Genomic DNA, 25,814 nt, shown 5'->3' with positions numbered 1-25,814 from the left:
TAGTTTTAACATGGTTTTATTTTTTAAAAAAAAATTTTTTTAGTCATAGTCGGACACAATACCTTTATTTTATTCATTTATTTTTATGTGGTGCTGAGGATCAAACCCAGCGCCTAGCGCCTGCTAGGTGAGCTCTCTACCCCTGAGCTACAACCCCAGCCCCGCCCCCCCCCCCCAGCATTTTATTCTTAGTATATGGTTTTATTTTGTTTAGTTGTTGTTGTTTTAATGTCAGTGCTAAAATTTTGCTCCTTTCTAGTAGCTTGTTGCATTGATCTGGTTTATTACTGGCTCAACACTTGATTTTTGATTGGGTTTTCAGTTGATGGTTAGTTAGAAGGTTTTAAATTTTATTTGAAGCTGCTCTAGCCATATTCCCTCAGTCCTGGCAAGAGTCTTTTGTTGACTGTGTTGAATCCAGCTTCTGGGTTCCCTAGTTCCTGGACTTACTTTTTTCCAAGCTGATTTGTCCATATCAGTTTTGCAAGTAAAATACCAAGAGGCCTTGTAGGAATTGCTTCATTATTAATGTCCAAATGTATAACATCTGCTGAAGATTCCTCCTGCAGGAGCCTTGTGTTCTCAGAAGTCTCATTTGTTTCCACTGCTGTCATCTCATTTGTTAGCAGCATCAAAATGACTTAAGAACAGGCCACAAAAGGCTCCTTGGCAACATTCCAGAGAGGTACAGAATAGAAATGTTTTAGGGTCAGTTTGTAACTTTGTAATTTATAAAAGAGGTGAGAAAATTCAACAGTAACAGAACCCTCAGTGTACACAGGCTAAGAACCCATCTTTTTATGATGCTATTTTTGTGTATTTTGATTAAAAATTTAACATTCAGTGGTATTGGTCTTTACAACCATTGTGAGTTGTATGACCTTAAAATTCAGTGTTCTCCTTTTTAAATTATACAATACTAATCTTTTGGAACTATGGAATTCAAATTTTTTTCCTTTATTGGAGATTTATGTTTTCGTTCTGGCCTTTTCTTTGATTTATATTGTATAATACTTAAGAATTTTATAAGGTTTCTTGGTGTTGTTGCTTATTTATTTATTTGTTTGTTTGTTAAAATGTGGGTCTTACTATATTGCCCAGGATGCTGTCAAACTCCTGTGCTCAAGTGATGCTCCTGCCTCAGCCTTGGTAGCTGGGAAGATAGGTGTGTCCTTGAAGGCATTTTATGCGGAATTTAAAGGTACAACCCCATATTTTAATTTGTTTATAACTGTCAAAAGAAATACTTATAAGGAAGAAACTAAACACAGTGTCCTTCTTTATGATTGTAGCAAGTTATAATTTTAATAAATTTTGTATAATGCTTTTTAGTAGTTGTAATATGACTACTTTATGTCTGCTGATTTATGTATACATGTGGGGAATACATCTGTATCTATAGATATAGGTAACAAATATATATTTTTAAAAATATTTTCAGTTATAGATGGACACAGTACTTTTTTTTAAACTTATTTATTTTTATGTGGTACTAAGGATTGAACCCAGTTTCTCACATATGCCAGGCAAGTGAGCCACCACAGAGCCACAGCCTCAGCCCCAAATTAGATATATTATATATCCAGACATTCATAAATTTAGATGGATATATTGATATATAATGTATAGATCTATATACATATAACGTATACATATACATATAGAGAAAGCATATATATATATATATATATATATATATATATATATATATATATAAATATAATGTAATTTTTTTTGGAAATCCTACGGATATAATCAAGAGCTTTCTGTTCTATCACTGAGCTGTGTCCCTGTCTCATTTTTTTTTAATATTTATTTTTGAGTTGTAGTTTGACACAATACTTTTATTTTATTCACATATTTTTATGTGGTGTTGAGGATGGAACCCAAGGTCTTGCATGTGCAAGTTGATTGCTCTACTGCTGAGTCACAACCCCAGGCCCCACCCCCTCCACCCCCCACCCTCTCTCATTTTTTATTCTGAGACATTGTCTCCCTAAATTGCTTTGGCTGATTATGACCTTGTGATCCTCCTACCTCCCCAGGATTACAAGTCTGTGCCACAATGCCTGGCATGGTTTCATGTTCATAAGTGGCATTTTCTTTGCCGTATGAAATATATGTAAAGATTGTGGCAATAGCGGCTGGGTTATGTCAGTGGTAGAGCACTTGCCTAGAATGTATGAGGCCCTGGGTTCAATCCTCAGCACTACATAAAAATAAAATAAAGGTATTCTGTCCATCTGTAACTAAAAATATTTTTTAAAAAGATTATGGCAACATATATTTTGGTGTTTTATCTTAAGTAATGTCAGTCTAGAAGATATGACATTCTAAATACTTGTTATTAAGAGTCTTTTTCCTTCATTGTAACCTGAATTTGTTTTGGTCAGTTCACTTCACCACATCTCATCCAGATGGATCTGGTATTATATTCTTATAATATCTTTTCTTTTCTTTCTGACTTTATGTGTGTGTGATATTGGGGTTTGAACTCAGGGCCTCAAACATACTAAGCAAGGTCTCTGCCACTCAGTTACATCCCCAACACCTACTTTTTTCTTTTAACTGGCAATAGAGGCCAGAGGTACTATACACTAGGCTGCATTGCCAGGCTTTTGTTTTGTTTTATTTTTCTTTTTTGGTACCAGAGATTGAACCCAGGGGTGCTTAATCCCTGAGCTTCATCCCCAGCCTGTTTATATTTTATTTTTATATTTTTATATTTTATATAGAGACAGGATGTTGATGATTTGCTTAGGGTCTTGCTAAGTTGTTGAGGCTCCCAAGCCACTGGGATTATAAGTGTGCACCACTACCCTACGCCTGCCTCCTCAGTCCTTTTATTTTTGATTTTGAGACAGAGTCGCATTAAATTGCTGAGGCCTGCCTCAACTTTGTGCTCTTCCTGCCTCAGCCTTCTGAATTTCTGAGATTACAGGTGTGCAACACTGTATCCAACTTGTTGATTGTTTTTGTACTCTTGATTTTTGGACTGTGATCTCAACCTGTTGTGGTCTACCCCCTTTTCCATACTGGAGATTCAATCCAAGGTATTCTACCCATAAACTATATCCCCAGCTTTTTACTTTTTATTTTGAAACAAGTTCTCTCAATTTGTCCAGGCTAGTCCTGAACTTGGTTTCCTCCTGCCTCAGCCTCCAGCCTCCAAAGTAACTTGGGTGTGGCCACTGTATCCAACTTTTATTGTTATTCTGATAAATCAAGAAATGTGGATTTTATTAAAGGCTGGAGTGAGACTCTGGATTTAACCTAGTACACATAAAAAAGTGGAGGGGGCCAGGGAATTAAATAAAGAAAGGAAAGTGAATTTAAAATAATACGTAAATATATGGAGGACATCTAAAAGAAATAATGCAAGCTTGATTTTGGTGTTTATTTGTAATCCAAGCTACTCAGGAAGCTTGGCCACAAAGATCTAAAGATTCAGACCAGTTTCAGCAATTTAGAAAAGCCCCTTTTCCAAATAAGACATAAAAAAGATTTGGGAATGTTTCTCAGTGGTAGTGTCTCCTTCGGTTCAATCCCCAGTACCAAATAAAGTAAATTAAATGATATAACATAAAATAAAAGGGCATGGAAGGGCTGGGGTTATGGCTCAGTGGCAGAGCACGTGCCCCTCACCTGTGAGGTACTGGATTTGATCCTCAGCACCACCTAAAAATAAACATACAAAACAAAAGGGCATGGAATGTCTGTGGATGTAGCTTTATGGTAGAGAGTTTGCCTGGCATTCATGAGGTACTATGTTCAGTCCCCAATTGCAGGAAAGAAAGAAACAGAGAGGTGGGGGGTAGGGTACTAGAAAGAAAAAAAGATGCAGATTGTGTTTTTAAAAAAATTAATTTAAGGGGCAGGGTTGTGGCTCAGAGATAGAGCCCTTGCCTGGCACATGTTGGGTCCTGGGTTTGATCCTCCTCAGCACCACATACAAATCAATAAAATAAAGGTTAAAAAAAATTAATTTGCTAAATATGGTGGTGCATACCTATAGTCGCAGCAGCTCAGAAGATGAGGCAGGAGGATTTATAGGTTTGAGGCCAGCGTCCCTCAGCATTTTATTTTATTTTTATTTTACCTGAAAATAAAAAGGATCAGGGATGTAGCTTCCTGGTAAAAGCACCACTGGTTTCCATATCTAGTGTGGGGGGAAAAAAAAGAAAAGAAAAAAAGGAAGAAGATGAAAGCCAAAGGATGAACAAAAGTTTCCCAGAGAAATGTAAATGATAGAGTATATTTAGGGGTGTACATATTAAAGTTTGGTTATTGCCCTCTGAAAAAATTTTTTTTTTTTTTTTTTTTTTTTTTTTAAGAGAGAGAGAGAGGGCTGGGGATGTGGCTCAAACGGTAGCGCGCTCGCCTGGCATGCATGCGGCCCGGGTTTGATCCTCAGCACCACATACTAACAAAGATGTTGTGTCTGCCCGATACTAAGAAATAAATATTAAAAAAAAAAAATTCTCTCTCTCTCTCTCTCACTCTTTCTTTAAAAAAAAAAAATTTAAAAAAAAGAAAAAAGAGAGAGAATTTTTTTTAATATTAATTTTTTAGTTTTCTGCGGACACAACATCTTTGTTTTTATGTGGTGCTGAGGATCGAACCCTGGCCAAACGCATGCCAGGCAAGTGCACTACCACTTGAGCCACAACCCCAGCCCCCTCTGAAAATTTAAACTTGAACCATGACAGCATATCAGCTGTAGATTTTTTTTTTTAGTTAAAAAAAAATTTTTTTAGTTGTAGTGGGCAGCATGCCTTTATTTTTATGTTGTGCTAAGAATCAAATCCAGTCCCTCATATGTGCTAGACAAGCGCTCTGCCACACAGCTTATTTTATTTCAGTATGACAGTTTAAACATGATCATGTTATTTTAATTATTATTATAATTAATATAACCAAACATCTTTTCATGGAAAATTTAATCTGGATGTTGAGCCCAGGAAAGCTTTACCAGTGAACTTCATCCCCAACTCCTTTTGTTTTTTATTTTGATTCAGGGTTTTGCCAAATTGCTGAGGCCAGCCCTGAACTTCCAATACTCCTGCCTCAGTTTCCACAGGTGCTCAGATTACAGGTATCCCCTGTACCTAGCTATGGGAAGTTTTTTTTTTTTGTCGTTGTTGTTCCAGGAATTGAATCCCCAGTGGTTCTTAAATATTGAGCCACATCCCCATCCCTTTTTTATATTTTGACACAGGACTTTGCTAAGTTGTTTAGGGCCTCTCTAAGTTGCTGAGGCTGGCTTTGAGCTCATGATCCTCCTGTCTCAGCCTCTGAGACACTGGGATTATAGACAAGTGCTACTGTGCCCAGCTATGGGAAGCCTTTTAATGTCAGAATTTGGTGGATATAATTTCCTGAATTTAGTAACAACTTTTTATGCTTGTAGAATTTATTAGGTCTTTATAATAGGACCAGATATCAGTTGAAAAAATAGAAAATAGAAAAGTGCTGAAAATTAAAAATACTGCTTTCTCCTCCACTTCTGTCCTTCCTTGTAGTCACCCAATAACCAGTGTCTTCTGTGCCTTTTCATATATTAGGTGTACATTTAGGTATATACCAATCCTCACCCCTTTTTCTGCAAACACAGAAGTTGTTTTCCGTACATTTTTTCATCTTTCTATTTCCACGATTTGTTTGAACTATTCGCCATTTTAGTACATAGTATTTTGATTGGCTGCATGGAATCGTATAGGGTAGACATACCATAGTATCTTTTTTTGAGGAGGGGTTACTGATTTTGAACTCAGGGGCACCACTGATCCACATTCCCAACCCTATTTTGTATTTTATTTAGAGACAGGGTCTCACTGAGTTGCTTAGTGCCTCACCTTTGCTGAGGCTGGCCTTGAACTCAGAATCCTCCTGTCTCAGCCTCCAGAGCTGCTGGATTACAGTCCTTCGCCACTGCACTGGGCCCATAGTATCTTTATTCATTCATTCTTGCTTAGTATTGAAATGTTTGTTCTTATAATGCAAACCAAATAGATCATGAGCAAATATATTTATTCAGTCCATAGTTTTATTAATAAGTAGTCTAAATCTGGAAATATTTTCAATGATTAGGTATAATAACAAGAGACAATAAGATGAAATTGTAGTTATTGGGGGAATAAACGGTTGAAAAAACAGACTAGAACTATATTCATGATTGGAATGTTCTAAGGAGCCAGGTGAAACAGGACTATTGTATCAAATTTCTGCCACCTAGTTAGAAAGAGACCAGAAGGCCTAGTTATGGAGAAGGATGTTGTATACTGTCTCAAATATGGTGGGTGATGGAGTCAGCCTAGGGATCCTTATATCTACCCCTCACCTCAAAGTGGTAAATGGATACCACACCTTTATTACATTTGTTTTTTTTTTAATTTTTTATGTTGATGAGTCTTTATTTTATTCATTTATTTATATGCGGTGCTGAGAATCCAACTCAGTGCCTCACACATGGTAGGCAAGCACTCTACCACTGAGCCACAAACCCAGCCCTATTTCATTTATTTTTATGTGGTGCTGAGGATGGGACCCAGTGTGTCACGTGTGCTAGGTGATTGCTCTTCCACTGAGTTAATCACCTAGCCCAATGCTTAGGTCTTGAGACATTTTTGAAGTGGGCAATAAAAGACTAGAACTGCTGTGGGTGGTGGCATATGCCTATAGTCCCAGCAATTTGGGAGATTGAATCTGGAGGATCCTAAGTTTGAGGTTAGTCTTGGCAATTTTGGCAGGCTTTGTCTTAAAAAAAAAAAAAAAAAAGACTGTGGATAAAGTGAGTGGTAAAGTTTCTTTGGGTTCAATCCTTAGTACAAAAAACAAAATGAAGAATGCAATGTTTGTTACAAATGTTTGAACACTCATATAGAGTTTAAAAACATTCCTGTTTGAGCCATTGTGGAAAGTCTATGTGTTTTCCCCATTTAAACTCAATTTATTTATTTATTTATTTGTTTGTTTATTAAGATAAACTCCAAGGCTTGGCAGTGTTGCTCAGTGGTAGAGCATGTACTTATGTATGCTTAAAATGGAAATCATCTTCAGCACCTAAAAATTAAAATAAAAACTGGTACAGTGGTACATGCCTGTAATCCCAGAAACTTGGAAGGTTGAGGCAGAAGAATAGCAGATTTGAGCAATTTAGGGAGACCCTCAGCAACATTGTGAGACCCTGTCCCAAAACAAAAGGCCTGATGATGCAGTTCAGCAGTAAAGTACCTCTGGGTTTAATCCCTAGTCTGAAAAAATAATAATAAAATTAAAATAAAGTAAACATCCAATTTTTTTATTAAAAAATTTCCAAACAGATCTAGAGAATCCTATAATAAACATTACTATATCCATTATCTCAAGTCAGCAATTGTCATTTGTAGGTATGAACCTTTGGAAAGTACAAAGTAACATCCTTAATGTTAAATTTCTTACTGATAAGAGCATTCCACACAATCTTGCCATTATTGGGATTCCATGCTATTTTCTAATATCCTCTTAGACCCCAAATAAAACAATTTGGAGCCTAGAGAACAACCACCAAGGCTTGACCTCTAGGGACTAAAGTCCAGATTGTGGAGAAGGCATTGCAAACAAGTAAGTGTACTCAATTGATTTGATAAAGATCTGTGTAGAAATAGTAAAGGAAGAAGTGTTTAGTTTTATCTGAGTGAGCCTGGTTAAGAAATGACAGAGTTCTCTGGTTACCTTTTGTCCAGTTCTGGAGAGATGAATAGGGCCATTTGGGGCTGATTAGAGGAGGGAGGGTTTAAAGGCTAAATAAAGGGCATTCTAGGTTGAAGTTTTTCCTTCCAATAAGCTACTTAAAATAGCCAGGGAGCATTCAGCAAGAATGTTGGGAGGAGCTGGTGTGGGGATACTGATGTGGCAAGTCTGTAAAATTTGCAATTGTAGGGCTTGCTTGCTTTGCTCTGGGGAATGGTGGTTCTTGAAGTTACCTTACCTGTTCAAATTTTTATTTTTCTTTTCTTCCTTCCTTCCTCCCTCCCTCCCTCCCCCTTCCTTCCTTCCCAGCTTCACTCTTTCTTCTTCTTTATCTTTTTTCCCCCCTCTGTCTTAATCTACCTACATTTCTACTTACCTTCCTACCCAGGGCTTCAAACATGCTAAGCCAGGACTCCCTCACTGAGCCACATGCCCACTCGCCTACCTAGTTTTTGAATCTTTATGGTGTTTTTACCTCTGGACCAAACTGGAGGAAGCATGGCATTCTGGGCTGGCACCATCCGGAAATTTTAGCTTTTTAGGAGGTTGAGGAATGAGAATCTTAAATTCAAGGCCAGCCACAGCAATTTAGTAAGGCCCTGTCTCAAAAAATAAAAAGAGATTACAATGTAGCTCACTGGGAAAGCACACCTGGATTCCAATATTTACAACTTGAGTAGAGGTAGTGGTGGGGGTCAGGCATGTCAACAAAGGGGACCATTCAGGGGCTGTTTTAAAATCTGGTTTTCTAAAATCTGGAAGTTCATTAAATTTGTCACCCCAGGACATTGGTGAACCTTGAGCAGTTTTAATATAGTGGTGGGGAAAAATATCTAATTATAGTGGATTATTATTAAGCTCGATGGACAGATGGTCATTACATAATTATTTGGAGATGATTAATTATCAAATGATGTAGTTGCATAGGGTGGGAGCTAATTTTTATTGGAAAGTTATGCTGGCCTCAAACTTACCATCCTCCTGTCTTCGCGCCCCCCCCCCCCCAGTAGAAGTGATCAATTGCTTGTGTCACTGAGCTTCCAAAAAAAAAAGTTTGTTTAAAGAAAAAAAAATTTTGTTTGCTTAAGATAGATAAGACTTGAGTTTCTTATACTCTGTAGGAATGAAGCCAGGAAAGGAAGATTTATAGATCTCAAAACTTTGGCTCTCTGATTTTTCTTTTCTGTGTAAACACCTCTGTGCACATCATCACCAGCCAAGTGCTGATGGAGCCTATGTTCTTAGAAAGCCAAGATAGAAAAGGACATTATTTTTCTCTTTAAGGAGAAAGTTGATTTTAAGGAGAAGGTGGCTGGCTATAGACTCAAGGTCCTGTGGGCATTATGGAAAGTCCAAACCTTTCTTTGATGCCTTGTTTAAGAATTAACTCCTTATCTAATGACCTTTTGGATGGAATTAGGCAAGGTCCAGGAACATTATCTTTAATCTGGGGAGCATTCCAGACAGGAGAGATAGAGACCAAACCTTAGTGGAAAACAGGATTTGTCTGGGAATGAATTTCTAGAAATCTTAAGAAGCTGTGCAGGTATATTTTTAAAGACAGGGTCTTCAGGATCTGTGAGGATAGCTCCGTGATATAGCACTTCCCTAGCATGAGGGATGCCCTGGGTTTGATCTCTAAAAATGCAAAATTAAAGAAAACAAAATATGGAGGTTGGGGCTGGTGTTATTTATACCTATACCAATGTATATCTATATTAACCCTAGCTAGTTTGGGAAGCTAAAGCAGGAGGATCACATGAGGCCTGGAGTTAAAGACCAGTTTGGGCAACATACCAAGATTTTCTTTAAAAATAATAATAATAATAACAACAATAATAAACTGGGTCTTGGGAATTTGTCTTTTATGGTGAGTCTATATAAGTTGCATTTGTAAAACTAGTGAGATTGAAATTTTGTCACTGAGTTAGGTAATCTGGAATATGTAGGTTTTTTTTTTTTTTAAAGAGACAGAGAGAATTTTTTAATATTTATTTTTTAGTTTTTGGTGGACACAACATCTTTATTTTTATGTGATGCTGATGATTGAACCCAGCGCCCGGTGCATGCCAGGCTAGTGCGCTACTACTTGTGCCACATCCCCAGCCCATGGAATATGTAGTTGTTTTAATTTGTTTACTGTTTGCTTCTACTATTACATCTTTAAATACGAATATCTCCTAATTATAAATTGAAAATTTTAGGAAAAAGATAAAACATGAGGGATATCCAGAAATAATGAGGGTTATAGTCCAAGAAAAACTTGACCTTTTACTACCTCCTCCAGGATCAATGTCCATATAGGCTTCTAAACTTGCTGACTTTCCTGAATAACTTGGTATGTACTCTCTCTGAATATATTGACTTTGGATATAAGGTGCTAGTATTTTGATGAGCAGTGCTATTGTGCCACTACTCAGAATTAATGTACTTTTACAAATTGTTGAATTAAAAAGCATTGAGGACTGGGTATATAGCTCAGCTGGTAGAGTGCTTGCCTCACAGGCACCAGCACCACCCAAAAAAAAAAAAAAAAGGAAAAAAAAAGGCATTGAGTTCAGAACAATAATTCCCATAATCTAAGAAGCCACTAAAAAAAATTATGTTGTTCTAAGTGTCCATTGTAATCTTAAACTTTGTTAATTAGTACCAAATTGAACTTGTTGTAATTGTTCTCCTGCATTGTTGCTTTTTTTGGGGTGGGAGGGGTGAATGGATCTTTGTTTTTATTTATTTATGTTCATTACTGAGAATTGAACCCATGCCTCCACATGCTAGGCAAGCACTCTATCACTGAACCACAACTGCAGCCCCTTTTATTTTTATGTATGTATTTTTGTGGTACTGGGGATTGAACCCAGGGTCACTCTACCACTCTACCACTCTACATCTCCAGACCTTTTTATTATCATTTTCAAACAGGGACACACTAAGTTGCGCAGAATGTCTTCACACTTGCTATCCTCCTGCCTCAATCTCCCAAACTGCTGGGATTATAGGCATGTACCATTAGCTGAATCTTCTTTATATTAGGATTGCGGAAAGGTCTGTCCTTGTCCCCATGCCAATCCAATAATGAAGACAGGGTTTTGAGAAAAAGGAAAAAGGTTTGTTGCTTTTCCTAAAGCAGTGGTTCTGCCCATCCACAGGAACTGGGGGGATTTTAGAGAGATCATTCAAGGGCTATATTCCAAGTCTTCTCTACCCTGAAGTTGTAATTCACTTGTTAATTTGGGTGATAGTCCTGTCAGTGATCTTCTGATACCATCCCCAAAGTCTGAATTACTTGTTCCTTGGGGTAGGTGTATGCTTAAGGACAGATAACTCTGCCTAGGGTGAGGAAGAATGGTTGAGTTTCTCCTGAGATTGGGGAGTGGGAGAGATTAGACAATAAGGAGGAGCAGGGAGAGAGGAAGAGAAATAAATGTCCATTTTAAAAATAAATTGCAGTGACAGAGCAGCAAGGGCTATATTCAAAACAAAAATTGGACACCAGCCATAGTGCACAGGCCTATAATCCCAGCAACTAAGGAGGCTGAGGCAGGAGGATCACAAGTTCAAAATCAGCCTCAGCAATTTAGTGAGGCCCTCATAACTTAGTGAGACTCTGTCTCAAAATAAAAATGCTGGGGCAGTGGCTCAGTGGTAAAGCACCCCTAAGTTCAATCCCTTGTACCCACCCACCTCCCCCTTCTCAAGAAAAAGGGGGAAAACCTGGAGCAAGGATTTGCTCTAGGATATATGGGTATAAAGCATGAAACTGGGAGTATACTCAACGCTTGTTTGATTCCAGCAAAACCCATATTCTTAAATATATATATATATATATAACAGGCCAAGTGACTGTGGCTGGAGAATTTCAAGTTCAGGGCCACCCTGTGGGATTTATCTAGATTTATCTAAGAAAAGAAAAGAAAAATCAAGAACAACCAACAACAAAAATTAAAAAAAAATAAATAGAAAGAATGAAAAAAATCATATATGTATAATGGAACAGTTAAGGCATTAAAAAAAGGTGGAAAGATTAACACAGGGAATGCTGTAGAGGGCTGTTAACCTTGCAAATGGGTGAAACTGATCTTGAGAAGACAGAAGAATAAAAAGGATTAGACTTCACTTTGGAGTCCTCTAGGGGTAGGTTGGAGAAAACACACCTACATAGGGGACCTGAAGTGTGGGTGAAGCTCTAGGGAACACCAAGGCTTTAGGGTTTTTTATTCTATAAAGACCAAGTCTATAGTATCTAAGGACTTTGACAACTGAGAAAGTCATTAAGATATTTGAATAAAAAGGGAAGATGCTAGGATGATTGCCAAAGTTGTGCAGATTTAGGTTCTTCTTCTTCTTCTTTTTTTTTTTTTTTTGAGAGAGAGAGAGAGAGATTTTTTTAATATTTATTTTTTAGTTTTCAGCGGACACAACATCTTTGTTTGTATGTGGTGCTGAGGATGGAACCCAGGCCATACGCATGCCAGGCGTATGGCCCGGCATCAATATTTGAAATATTGATTCTAGATTTTGAATCAATATTTCAATTTACACTGTCTATGCTTTAGAACCCTTTTTCTCTATTAACATACTGCCCCTCTTCCAGCCTCCCTTCACTCCACCCTTGAGTTAATAAAGGACTTTGGATTTAAAGATCCAGTGGCTAGATTAGGGTGGAGTTTTTGTTGGGTGTTGCCATGAAAAAAAAAAAACCTGTAGTGAATAAAAAAGAAACCTGTAGTGAAGGGGAAGTGGGAAACTTCTCTAGTTTCCACTGTAGCTCCCAGAAGGTCCAGGCATAGAAAAGTCACAGAAGGTGGGGTGAGTGAAGATCTTGTACTTTTCTTTGACTCCAACTAAGTGGGTTCAGCTGCTGATTATGGACAGAGTAGAGAGAGATGAAAGAATATTGGGATAAGAAAAGTTGATAAAGTAAGTGGCTGGAATTGATCATGGAAAATGAGGTATCTTTTTTGCAGGTTTAGTTTGAAAGATAGTTTTGGTTTTGGTTTTGCCTTAGACGTTCATTTTATATTTTTGGTACTGGAGATTGAACCCAGGAGTGCTTTGCCACATCCCCAGCCCCTTTTATTTTTTATTTTGAGACAAGTGTCTCATTAAGATGCTTTGGACATTGCTAAGTTGCTGGGCCCAGCAGTGAACTTGGAGTTCATCCTCTTACCTCAGCCTCCCCAGTCACTGTGATTATAGGCGTGCAACACTGCAGCCAGTTTATTTATTTATTTTTTTTTTTGAGACGGGCTTTTAGTAAGTTTCAGAGACTAACCTTGGATTTGTGATTCTTCTGCTTGAGGCTTTGGAGCCACGTATTCATTTTAGAATTCTTCTCATTTTAGAATCTTTAGGTAACCCTTTGGGTACCTGCTTAATCTTTCCTTTGCCTTTTGGGGGCCTGGGCTGTGGGTATTGGCAATGTAGCCCAGTGAAGCTTGTTGAGCTATGTTCCCAGCCCTTTTTATTTGTTTTGGTAAATTTCTAAGGTCTTTGCTAAATTAGGGAGACTGTCCTTGAACTTGCATCATCCTGCCTCAGCCTCCAGAGTTCTTGGGAGTAAAGGCATGTTCCACCACACCAGCTTTCCTTTGCTTTTAAATTTGGTTTTCTTAGAAAGCTCTATTTCAGTATTAAACAGGGTTGTGAGTGTAGCTCTCTCCTAGCATGCCTCTGGGTTCAATTTCCCAGTACTACCAAAAAGAAATAAAAATGAAAAACTCTTGCTTCTGGGCTGTGGTTGTGGCTCAGTGGTAGAGCGCTCACCTAGCACGTGTGAGGCTCTAGGTTCGATCCTCAGCACCACATAAAAATATATAAAAATAAACATATTGTGTCCAACTACAACTAAAAGTATGTATTTTTCTTATGTATTCTTGCTTCTAACCTTCCTACTGTCAACATGACAACTAGTATTTCTTTTTCTTTTTTCTCTGCATACTAGGTAATAGTTTCTTTTGTATGTGTGTGTGTGTGGGGGGGCGGTGCTAGGGATTGCATGGGAGGCAAACACTCTACCAATTAACTGAGCTATATCCCCCAGCCCTTCCTTTTAATTTTTTTTTCTATTACACAGGCTTTATGTTCTATTTATTTTTGGTGCTGAGAATTGAACCCTATGACCCCAGCTTGCTAATCAAGTGTTCACTCCCAAGCTGCTTCTCCTTCCCCTACCAGACTCACTTTTTCCTTTTTTTTACAGTATCTAACATCAAGCCCTCTATCACTATAGTACAACCCCAGCAATTTTTCTTTTCTTCTGAGGGAGTATCTTGCTAAGCTGCTTAATTTTTTTTTTTTTTTCAGTTTTGCAATTATTCTGCTTCAGCCTTCCTACCACCTGGGGTTATAAGCCTGTGCCAAACCAGCGCTGGGTTCAGCCCTCAGTTTTTAAAGTACCAGTGTATCCTGGACAACTTTGCATATTAGCAATGGGAAATTTTTTTTAAAATAAATTTTTTGAAAATAAATTTTAGTTGTAGGTGGACACAATACCTTTTTATTTTCGTGTGGTGCTAAGGATCAAATCCAGTGCTTCACACTTGCTAGGCAAGTGCTCTACCTCTGAGCCACAACCCCAGCCCATAGGAATGGAAATATTTTTACTCTTTTGCGGCTACATAGTACTATGTAGGCATCACAATCTACTTCCTATAAATGAACATTTGGATATATTTAATCATTTGTTATAATAACCTTCAAAACATTATGTACATATATATATATATATAAAATGCTTTTACATGTATATTATTTATATAAAATACACTGTCATTATGTACAATTTTAACAGTACAATAAATCTTCAAATTTGAAATTGTTATGTTACAGGATAAATTGCAAAACTCAGGAACTTGAGATGTAGTTCAGTGTTAGAGTGCTCATGCAGTGTGCATGAGGCCCTGGGTTTGATCCTGTCACTGCCAATAAATAGTTTTACTTCTTTTTGTTTTATTTTTGTTTCTGGTACTCAGGATTGAACTCAGGTCCTCATGTATGTTGTACAAGTTCTCTACCACTCAGCTACACTCTGAGTCTTCCTTTCAAAATTATTTTTCTATAATTAACTATTTTTTTCTTGTGGTATTGGGGCCTTGTACATGCTAGGCAAACACTCTTTATCACTAAGCTACAACCACAGTCCTCTCCCTGTTGTTTTTGTTTTGTCTTTAATTTGAAGACAAGGTCTCCATAAATTGTCAACATCTCAAACTTTGAGATCCCTCCTGCCTCAGCGTTCCAAATCACTGGGTTTGAGTTATCATGCCAGGCCTAGATTATTAACTTTTGACCACACCTGAACTTGAATTCCCCACCCTACAGAGATATCATAGGCACCCAGTTGCAATATAAACAGCAGGTATCAGAAAAAGATTAACCATGTAAGAACACACATGCACACACATTTAATAGAATGCTTTTGTAATTCAGTGGTTACTTTTGAGAAAACAGAAAAAGGAAATATAATTGGCTTCCACCAAAATGGAATCCACCGACCTGTTTTCTATATATGTATTTACTTACTTATTTTGTGTATATCATAAGATATTGAATCCAGGGATGCTTTAACATGAAGCTGCTTCCCCAGCCTTTTTTGTTTGTGGGGCCTAGGGCCTTACTTGATTGTTTGGGCTGGCCTTAAACTTGTGGTCCTTGTCCCTCAGCCTCCTGTAGCTCCTGTGCCATAGCGACCTGCTCACAAAACTGTTTTCTAAGTCTTACTTTAATAGATGGCTGTGTCAAGGCATGTTTTCACATATTTACAGATCTATGGCACCTAGTGTTTTAAAGTGATGGAATAAGCTTAGTAACAAAGTTCTGCTGTTTTTAATTCAACTCATTAATTAATATGAATTTGTTATGAAGATCTTCTGGTACATAATTCTTAAAAGAACTTCAATATATCATTGTTGGGCAATGTATCCTCAGTGTACTTAGATATGCATATCTGTAAAAAAGAAAAATGAAACTCCCCATTTTCAGTTCCATTTTGCAGTGATATAAGTAGTGTTAGCATTTTTGGTTTTATCTTACTGGTGTTTCATCTGGGCTAGATAAATGTTCATGGGTCTCACAAGAAAAGGGATGATAACATCATATCTGCACTTGTTTATTTCATTACTGTTACTTTGTAGGTGTCAAACCCCATGCTACCCCCACCACCTTGTGTTGGTGATCAAAGCCAGGGTCTTATCTAGTGTGCCAGCCAAGTACTCTTACCACTGAGCTATGTCCTCAGCCTATTAATTTTATATGTATTGAGGAGGACTATCTTTCCTTACTCATCTTTGTGTTTGTAGGTGTTGTAAATTTTACACGAAATTCACATTTTTGTTTCCATAAATAGTTTTACTGGAATAGAGCCACATTTTTTTTTCTCCCAAATTATCTGGCTGTTTTTTCCCCCCATTATAACAGGAGTAGTTGTAATGGAGATGTATGGGCTATAAAGTCCAAAATGTTTATTCTCTATCCTTGACAGGAAAAGTTTTCTGAACTCTGATATAAGCCATGTCTATTTTGGCAAACTGACCATCTGTTTATCCTGAAACCTCTTTCCTTTTAAACAAATACCTTTGTTTCAAAAAAATTGTAGTGCTTGGAGCAGTGGTGCATGCCAGTAATCCCATTGACTCTGGAAGGCTGAGGCAGGAAGATCACAAGTTCAAAGCTAGCCTTAGTGAGACCCTATCTAAAAACAAAAAAATAAGAAGGGCTTTGATATACCTCAGTGGTAAAGTGCCTCTGGGTTCAAAACCCAATACCTCTGTGTGTGTATGTTTGTGTTTGATGCTTATTTTGACTAGAATTCATATTTGTTGTATTCTATGAATTGGAATCAAAATTTCCTCTAGTATTAAGAAAGAGATAACTTTTGCTAGGCATGGTGGTTCAATCTGTAATACCACACACATACCAAAAAAACCCCAGATATTTTTAACTCTAGATATACCCAAGTCTGTTAACTTATCAACTACACAGTGCATTTGCTCAGTGGTTAATTTTTATAAAAAATTTATTTTACATTGCTGAATATGGAACTCAGGGTTTCTGAAATGCTAAGTAGTTTATGTATGTTGTATTGAGTAATAAATTGTTGGTTAGTCAGTGTAGAAATTACAGTAGTGAGAATTAATGGAGTATAAGTATACCTAACAAGGTAGATGTATCTCAAAAGTATAATGTAAACTTTGAAAATAAGCATAAGAAATCTATGATGTGCTGGGTCCAGTGGTACATGCTTGTAATCCCAGAAGTTTGGGAGGTTGAGGTAGGACAATTGCCAGTTCAAGGCCAGCCTCAGCAATTTAATGAGGTCCTAACCCTGTCTCAGAATACAGAATGAAAAGGAAAGGGGTGTAATTCAGAGTCAAAGAATCCGTGTTTCACTCCCCAGTACCAAGAAAGAAAAGAAAGAAGTCTATGATCTTACTTACCTGGACAATATTTATCTGTTGAAGGCTGATTGAAGACAGGACAGAGGAGTTTCTTGCTTAAGAACTGGGTACATCACTATTCATTTTGTGAAAATTCAACAATTAGGATTTGTATTGTTTTTGTATGTAAGGTTTTTGTCAATTCAATTAGAATTTAAATGATTGATATTGCCCATTGAATGAAGCCAATATTAAATATTTTATAACTACATATGGAAAAAGGAATGGATGTTTGTTTAGAAGACATGTGATTTTGATCTGTGTGTGGTAGCACATACCTAGAATCCCAGCACCTCAGGAGGATTGAAAGTTCAAAGCAACAAAGATTTGTTGAGGACAACAACCAAGTGAGACTCTGTCTGAAAATTGAAAATAAAAAGTAATGGAGATTTGGCTCAGTTGTTAAGTGCCTCTGGGTTTAATCCATGCTACCAAAGAGAAAAGAAAATAGACATGAAGTTTTGACATTAATCTGCATGATATTATGATAGTTTCTAATTTTTTTTCTCTCATCCTGTATTCTACTTTTTGGTATTTTATGACTTATCTGAATGTATGAAAGGCAGAAATAATAATCTTTTAGGTTATATCCATAGAGACTTCACATTTCGTTGATATTAAATTATAAAGTTCCTTTTGTTGTAACTTTGATATTTAAGTAGTTAATACGGGTAATTTCTGTATTTATTTTACAGGTAGATTTTGACAACAAATCAGTAAATGGCCCGAAGTCAGAATCCATGGAATTCAGCAGATGTGGTTATGGGGAAGAAAAGAGTTTGGAATTGAATACACATCCCCTTGAAAATGTAACTAAAAATGAAGAAAGCATGACAGGTATCAAGGTGGAGAGGTGGACACAAAACAAGAAAATACATTTAACAGATCAGGTCAAAGGAGAAAGTGTAACAGAGGCTGAAAAATCAAAAAACTCTGAAGATGATAAGGAAGAAATTAAACCTCCTAAGTTGTTTGTACCAACAATAAGTAATGGCATTACAAATGTACAGTGTTTACCAAGTGAAACAAATGTGTCATTTAACAAATTTAATATTGAAGAATTTGATAAGTCATTGGAAAACAATCCCTGTAAATTTTTGAAAGATACTGCCAATCATAACAATGCCATGAGCTCTATTCCTTCTAGTGCAAGTGGTGGTCATCTCAAGGGGAAGAGTCATATGTTACCCTTCCCACAGCCTGGCTTTAACTGCATATTCGTTGAAAATTCTGCAAACTTAAATACTCATACTAATGCATACAATGAAGGTGATCAACCAAAACCTCCTGAGAACATACCACGTAAAGAAACAAAAGATGGGTCTCCAGTTACATCATGTATTTTATCCATGATGCAAGATAGGAATTTAACTATAGAACAATTGGTCGCCATAGAGGCCCTCACACAACTGTCAGAAACCCCATCAGAGAATTCTTCACCATCGAAGTCAGAGAAGGATGAAGAAACAGATCAGACAACAGCTTGTTTCCGTAATAGTTACAAAGTTATCCTCTATTCTGTAACAAAAGACCTCAATGACCCAAACTCACCAACCCTTCATAACTGTCCACCTCTCCAAAAGGAAAGTTCATGCAACACAGTAGTGTTCAATGGCCAAAATACCATGTCCAAGTCACAGCACAGCTCAGCCACTAACCAAGCATCTGCAGAACCACATGAACATTCAAAAGTATCAAATTCAGACTCCCTTTTTTCCCCAAAATCAAATTCATCTAATATTGATACCAATAAAAGTGCATTGGAAGGCAGAACTAGTGACTTGCCTCACTTGTCGCCAAGAAGTAATAAATTGGAGCAATCTAACCAGTTATTGGACAGTAATAAAAGTTTAAATTCAAAAGATGATCCATCAAGTCAAGATGTATCCTACAGTCAAATTGAAGAAGATGTTGCAACACAATTAACACAACTTGCATCAATCATTAATTTCAACTATGTAAAACCAGAGGAAAAGAATATTGAAAGTACCCCAACCAGCATTGTTCCATATAACGTGCAGCAAAAAATTAGTCAGGAGAAGGGCACAATTCAACAGAAACCACCACCAAGTGTGCAAAATAATCAAGCTCCATCATTACCAAAGCGAAAGAACACAACCCAGAAAAAGACAAAATCTATCCCATCAAGAGATCGTCGGAAAAAGAGGCCTCTGGCTATAAACTGTCAAGAAAACGAGCAGAAGCAGCAGGAGCAGTTGTCCTATGAGTATAGTAAGTTACATGATATTTGGGTAGCATCCAAATTTCAAAGATTTGGTCAATTTGGGTCACATGATTTTCCTATTCTGCTGGGGAAAATTCCTCATTTTGGTAAAGTACTCAAACCACTGACTCAAGCCAGTTTATCCCTACAACAGAAAAAATTATTTCCTCCACTCACTCAGATAAAATTTGAGAGATACACTGAATCAGTACAGCAAAAAATGATGAAGGTTGAACCATTGGATTCTCTCCCATTATTTCCTAACAAAACAGAATCTGATGGGCAGCAGTTTACAGACAAAGCTTGTAATTCTCAGGTACAGTCAACAGTGAATGTCAATCAGAAAGCTCATCTTTTGCCCCTGGCCTCCTTTCCACCTAACCAGTGTGCTAATGTGATGGCTATTGATGACCAAACACAGTTTCAAGAAGATGTTCAAGAGCATCTTGTGCATCAGAGACTGACAACATTGCCTGGTGTCTGTTATGAGACACCCTTACCAGACCCTGCACATATTCTCAGGAAGGTAAATGCAGGAAGTTCAGGAGGAATTAGAGTGGTTTCTATCAAAACTGAAGAGACGGTCTGTTCATCTAGTGTTGAAACATTAGATTTTTCAATGGTAGATGGTGTACAAACAAGTTTTAATAATGCCGTGAACTTTCTTAGTAACCCTGCAAAAAAGCTGGCGGCTGCAACAAAAGAATCAGAAGCTCCGGCTTGCAACTGTCTTGGTAAGTGCTTGTGTAGATGTGTTCTTTCTTCTGCAGAAATGGTCACACATCCTGACAGACTCGATGAATCCTGTCTGATTCATTGAATAGTATTCTTTCCCCCATAGGTAAGGTGGACTAAATAATTCTGTACCCATTTTTCTGTTAGACATTTAATCCATTCTGCTGAGAAAAGACAGATATTTCAACTCATAGTGCAGAAAAGTAAAGGTAAACTTTCTCTCCAAGCAAATGTCTCAAGTTGCTGGACATGATGGCACAGACCTATAATCCCAGCGAGTGAGAGAGGAGGATTACAAGTTCAAGGTCAGCCTCAGCAACTTAGTGAGACCCTATGTCAAAATAAAAAAGGTCTGGGAAGTTGGTAAAGGATTCTGGGTTAGATTCCTCAGAACAGCATCAAAAAAAAGGTCTCAAGTTTAGTGTCATAGCCGAAGAAGGATTTCTTTAATACTTTATTAAAGACTAATTGTTCTCCCAATATTTAGAAGAATTTTGACTTACGAGGATTTCATTAAAAACTTTTTCTGGTTAGCTAGTACGTGCATACAGAGAATATATAGAACTTAACAAATAACTATACAAAGTCTCATCTACTTAAGAACGGTTTAATTCTTTTTCAGCCAGGTTCTAGTGCTTCTCTATTTTGCAATTGAAAATGTGTATCCAGGTATTAAGAAATTCTTTTATGTTAGTTACTTTTAGAATTCATAAATCTTTTTGAGTTTTAATGTATTTTAATACTTATTCTGCAGATATTAGTTTTCTATTTCAGTGGATAAGTTTGTCCTAGTAGGGGGGGTCACAGTATATTTTGTGCCTTAGGAGTCATTGAAAGAGAATATTGAGAAATTAATAATTTTTTTATTAGTACTAGGCATTGTTAGTAACGATGCATACCATTGAGCTACATCCCCAGCCCTTTTAATTTTTTATTTTTACACAGAGTCTCACTAGTTGCTTATGGCCTTGCTAAATTGCTAAGGCTGGCTTTGAACTTGCCGTCCTCCTGCCTCAGCCTCCCTGAGCTGCTGAGATTACAGGCATGTGCCACCACACCAGGCTTCATTTTTTTTTTTTTTTTTTTTACTTTTCTGTAGTGGGACAGTGTCTCACTAAATTGCCCAGGCTGGCCACTTAAACACCTCTGCTTCAGCCTCCCGAATTGCTGGGATTATAGGCATGCACCACTACATGGGACTTAACAATTACTTTTATCTGTGGTTAAAAGGCCCGGTGTAGGGCTGGCGTCATGGCTCAGCAGTGGAGTGCTTGCCTCGCATTTTTGAGGTGCTGGATTTGATCCTCAGCACGACATAAAAAATAAATAAACAAAATAAAGGTATTGTATCCATCTACAACTTAAAAAAATTAAGAAAAGTCTTGCTAGGGTTAAGATTCTTCAGTAGTTCTTGAGAAATTTGCTTAGCATTTGAATCATGTGAAAGCTTAATTTGACTCCTATATTGATTACATGAAATTTGAATACAGTGACTAATCAATCCTATATTGATTAGTCACTGTATTCAAATTTCATGTAAGCACTCAAATATAACAAATCCATTGAGCTTGGGTGTGGTGATGTGTGCTTGTAATCCCAGTGAATCAGGAGTCTCAGGCAGGAGGATTTCAAGTTTCAGGCCAACCAATTTATCCAGACACTGGTTGTAGCTCAGTGGTAAAGCACCACTGATTTCAACCTCCTTACTAAAGGTAGAGAAAATCAGTAATCATAGATGGGGGAAAAAAGAGATTAAATAGATCATGTCATTATAGTTTCTTTTTTTTTTTTTTTTTTTTGAATTTTTTTAATATTTATTTTTTAGTTCTCGGCGGACACAACATCTTTGTTTGTATGTGGTGCTGAGGATCGAACCCGGGCCGCACGTATGCCAGGCGAGCATGCTACCGCTTGAGCCACATCCCCAGCCCCTAGTTTCTTAATCTTCTCATTAAAACCCCTTATTTCAGTGATTATAGAATTGTAACAGGACAGAATTTGTGAAAGAACTTGTTTTGAACCCCATCTAAATAGGTTTAGTTATTAATACAGTATCACTTAAATTATGGCCCAAATGTTGGACATGATGGTACATCCCTGTGATCCCAGGGAATCTGGGAAGTTGAGGCAGGAGAATCACAAATTTGAGGCCAGCCATGTCAACTTTGTGATCCTGTCTCAAAATATAAAATAAAAAGGGCTGGGCATGTGACTCATTTGTAGATGGCTACTGTGTTTACAACTGTGTGCCAGGGTACACTCTTTTGGGAAGCACTGCACAGTCTGAAGAGAGTTGAACTGAAACATAGAGGTCTTCATTCATTGCCAGGGATTGAACGCAGTGGCACTCAGCCCCTTGGCCATATCCTCAGCCCTTTTTTATATTCTATTTAGAGACAGGGTCTGGATGAGTTGCTTAGGGCCCCCCTAAATTGCTGAGGCTGTCTTTGAACTCCTGACCCTCCTGTCTCAGCCTCCTAAACCGCTGGGATTACAGGCATGCCTGGCTGAAACCAAGAGAGATTCTTAGACTAACAGTGGTAAATGGCTCACCATCTGTAGCTCCTACTATGAGTCTGGTTCTATGCCATGCCTTCTAAAATTCACAACATTCTTGCATAGGGAATACTTATTATCAATTATTACTATTTTACAAATGAGGAAATTTGGGACCCAGAGATATTCACAATCTGAAAGTGACTGAACTGGGATTAGGAGACAGGCAGTGTCAACTAGAGCCCATTCTTATAATTTCCACTGTCTCTTTCTTCAACAATCCAAAGAATAAGAGGAAGAATGTGTTTCTGTGTATAATTACAAATGGAAAAAAGGCCAGCAATTCAAAAAATCAATACATAACCTGTACAAGTCTAGTTTAATTGTATGGATGGTTCTAATAGATGGTGATCTTTTTTTCAAGACCCTTTCCTCATGCAAAGTAACCAGTCACAACCAAGTATTAAACTATGGTATACACTGTCACATCTATGTCTAATCGTTTACCTCTGAGGGTACTGTGCTCACATGTGTAGGATGACCAAGTAGGATCATCAAGTAAGGCAGGGTAATGGCTTTCCTTCAGGGGCATTATTTTCTAGTGAAGTGGAGTAATAAGTGTCTAGTGTTTCTCAAATTTAACACTATTATTTATTTGGTGGTACTAGGGATTGAACCCAGGGCATTGTGCATCTAAACAAGCCCTCTACCACTGAGCTATATCCCAGCCCTAATTATCAGCATTTTAGAACACAGGAGGCTGTCCTGTGCATTGTGGGATTTGATTTTTTTGGGGGGAGCACCTAGCATTAGCTAAGGAAAATAATACTTTCCTTGCCCTATCTACAACAAATTTGGGTCAAGTTTCTAGTTTTTTGGGGGGGGCAGTAGATTGAACTCAGGGGCAGGCACTCAACCACTGAGCCATATCCCCAGTACTATTTTGTATTTTATTTAAAAACAGTTTCGGGAGACTGGGGTTGTGGCTCAGCGGTAGAGCACTCAGCCCTTGCAAGGCCCTGGGTTCGATCCTCAGCACTACAATAAGAAATAAATATTTAAAAAAAAAAAAAAAGGACAAGGTTTCACTGAGTTGCTTAGCACCTTGCCATTGCTGAGGCTGGCTTTGAACTCTGGATCCTCCTGTCTCAGCCTGTGGAGCTATTCACTGGATATTAGTGCTAGTGTGCAGGACTAACACACATACCTGACAAATTATTACTTCCAGAAATGTCTACAGATATTGCCAAATGTTGCCCCTGGGGCAAAACTGCCCCTGCTTTAGATCAGTAGTAACAACTAGTGCTCTAGATGCCCAATAAATTAAGATCTCATCTATGTACCTTGCCTAAGAAGCCACAGAAAGCTGGGCAGTGCTGGTAATCCTGGCAGAAACAGGAAGGTCACAAGTTCAAAACCAGCATCAGTAAATAGGTGAGGCCTGAGCAATGCAGTGAGACTGTTTCTCTAAACAAAATACAAAATAGGACTAGGGATGTCGCTCAATGGTTAAGTCCCTGGTATCAAAAAAAAAAAAAAAAAGGAAAACAAAACCATATAAGTGATTCTATATTATATTTAATGTCCAGTCAAAATGATCACTGACTTTTTTGTTTAGATACACCATGGTCAGAAATGCATAAAATACAGATATTCCCCAGTGATTCTAGTTATACATGATTCTAAATCAGAAGTATGTAAATATCTTTCTCTATTCTCTGAGAAAAAAATCCCTGTTATACTTTTCTATATGAATAAACATTATTGCTGATTTTTATTTTGTCTCTGATTTGAATGTAGGTTTTTCAAAGCACCACTTTGCAACTTGCTGTTTTAATTTTATAGCTTAAATTTCTTTTTAGCTTTTTAAAATGTTTATACATATTATTTTTCAGTAGCTTTATTGTATTCTGTATAAACTTCCTATGATTTATTTAACTTATCATTTGCTGGGATTTTTGTTAAGGTTGGTTCCCTTTTTTTGATACTATTGGTAATTGTAGCAACGAACATTCTTGTATATTTCCAATCTAAATACATAATTTCATTCTTGTATATTTCCAATCTAAATACATAATTGTGTGTGAAGTAAGATAAGTTCTTAGTAGGGAAATTGATAGGCTCAATTTTAAAAGGAATTGAGGTCAAGCTTCTCAGACCTATCAGTCTTGGATAAGTTTTAATTTGTGCCTTAGTTATAATTTTTTTTTTTTTAAGGGGGAGATCAGACAATAAAGATGACCCACCCCATCCTCTGATGGTTTAAAAAAGAAAGAAAGAACATTAGGAGCAGGAAAACCTCGCTGACTAAGATCTTGAAAAGATTCATGGTTCTGAATTAAAACAAAAACAAAGCAAAAATAGTATAAGAGCTCCTTGCCCCTATGAAATTTTGTAAGGCTTTGGGTCTAATAATCTTATTCCTTCCGCAGATCGAGGTATACAAAAAGACAAAGGCCCATATTATACACACCTTGGGGCAGGACCAAGTATTGCTGCTGTCAGGGAAATCATGGAGAATAGGTGAGGAAATGTGTTTCCCTGTTAAAATCATTCTTTATTGTGGACCTGACTCAATGCAGATAAGTTTATCTCTGGGAACAAATATGAGGTGAATAGAGAATTTTGAGGAGTATGAGTTGGATGTTTGTTAGGGCTCAGAAGAAAAATGCCCATATGTTCTCCTGAGTCCTCCTTATGAGCTGCTGGGTGCTTAAAAAGACTCTCAGGAAGCAAGGCTAATTGTCTATAATTAATTCAGGAATCCTTATTCATATATATTATATAATGTGAGAATAGTTCAAATTAACACTGCCAACATTAAGTTAACCCTGCATTCCCGTTGCTTGTCTTGGACTCAGTTTCATTTTAAAGAGTGATCTTTAAGGATCAGTAAGAAGAACTATGAAATAGAAATAGAAATGTCTGCCATATAAAAGCAATTTTTTGGCAAAAGTAAATTTACGAGGAGTGTTTGATTTTTTTTTTTTTTTAAACTTCTGTTCATAGCAATTAAAAACAAATTGTTTCAAGTGTAGATTGTAGTTAATTAGTGTATTCCCTCCACTCTGCTTTGTAATAGGTATGGCCATAAAGGAAAGGCAGTAAGGCTAGAACAAATTGTATACACAGGAAAAGAAGGAAAAAGCTCTCATGGGTGTCCAATTGCTAAGTGGGTAAGTACTTGATAT

The 25,814-nt window shown here is 37.3% G+C and overlaps 1 protein-coding gene and 1 long non-coding RNA gene across 13 annotated transcripts in view; one reads left to right on the top strand and one right to left on the bottom strand.

Annotated features, from left to right (window-relative positions):
- The window catches only part of LOC124076022 (cell division cycle and apoptosis regulator protein 1), a 194,266-nt gene that overhangs the window by 59,353 nt on the left and 109,099 nt on the right, over nt 1-25,814 (top strand). For 11 of the 12 annotated variants that reach the window (XM_058577940.1, XM_058577943.1, XM_058577941.1 and 8 more), the window contains 3 exons: nt 17,864-20,126; nt 25,056-25,146; nt 25,706-25,799. In XM_058577940.1, coding sequence (XP_058433923.1) covers nt 17,864-20,126; nt 25,056-25,146; nt 25,706-25,799 — 2,448 coding nt within the window. Of the gene's footprint in view, nt 1-1,130; nt 1,202-17,863; nt 20,127-25,055; nt 25,147-25,705; nt 25,800-25,814 lie in introns of those variants that run through there. The other variant, XM_058577945.1, reaches the window with a different exon arrangement.
- Nucleotides 1-25,814, bottom strand: part of LOC124076021 (uncharacterized) — a 133,821-nt gene that overhangs the window by 50,438 nt on the left and 57,569 nt on the right. The gene's annotated exons all lie outside the window — the stretch shown is intronic.

The sequence above is a fragment of the Marmota monax genome, unplaced genomic scaffold (genome assembly GCF_021218885.2).
Source record: "Marmota monax isolate L192 unplaced genomic scaffold, Marmota_monax_Labrador192_F-V1.1 WCK01_AAM20220418_F8-fsc00019, whole genome shotgun sequence".
NCBI lineage: Eukaryota > Metazoa > Chordata > Mammalia > Rodentia > Sciuridae > Marmota > Marmota monax.
This window is presented reverse-complemented; position numbering and strand designations above follow the sequence as displayed.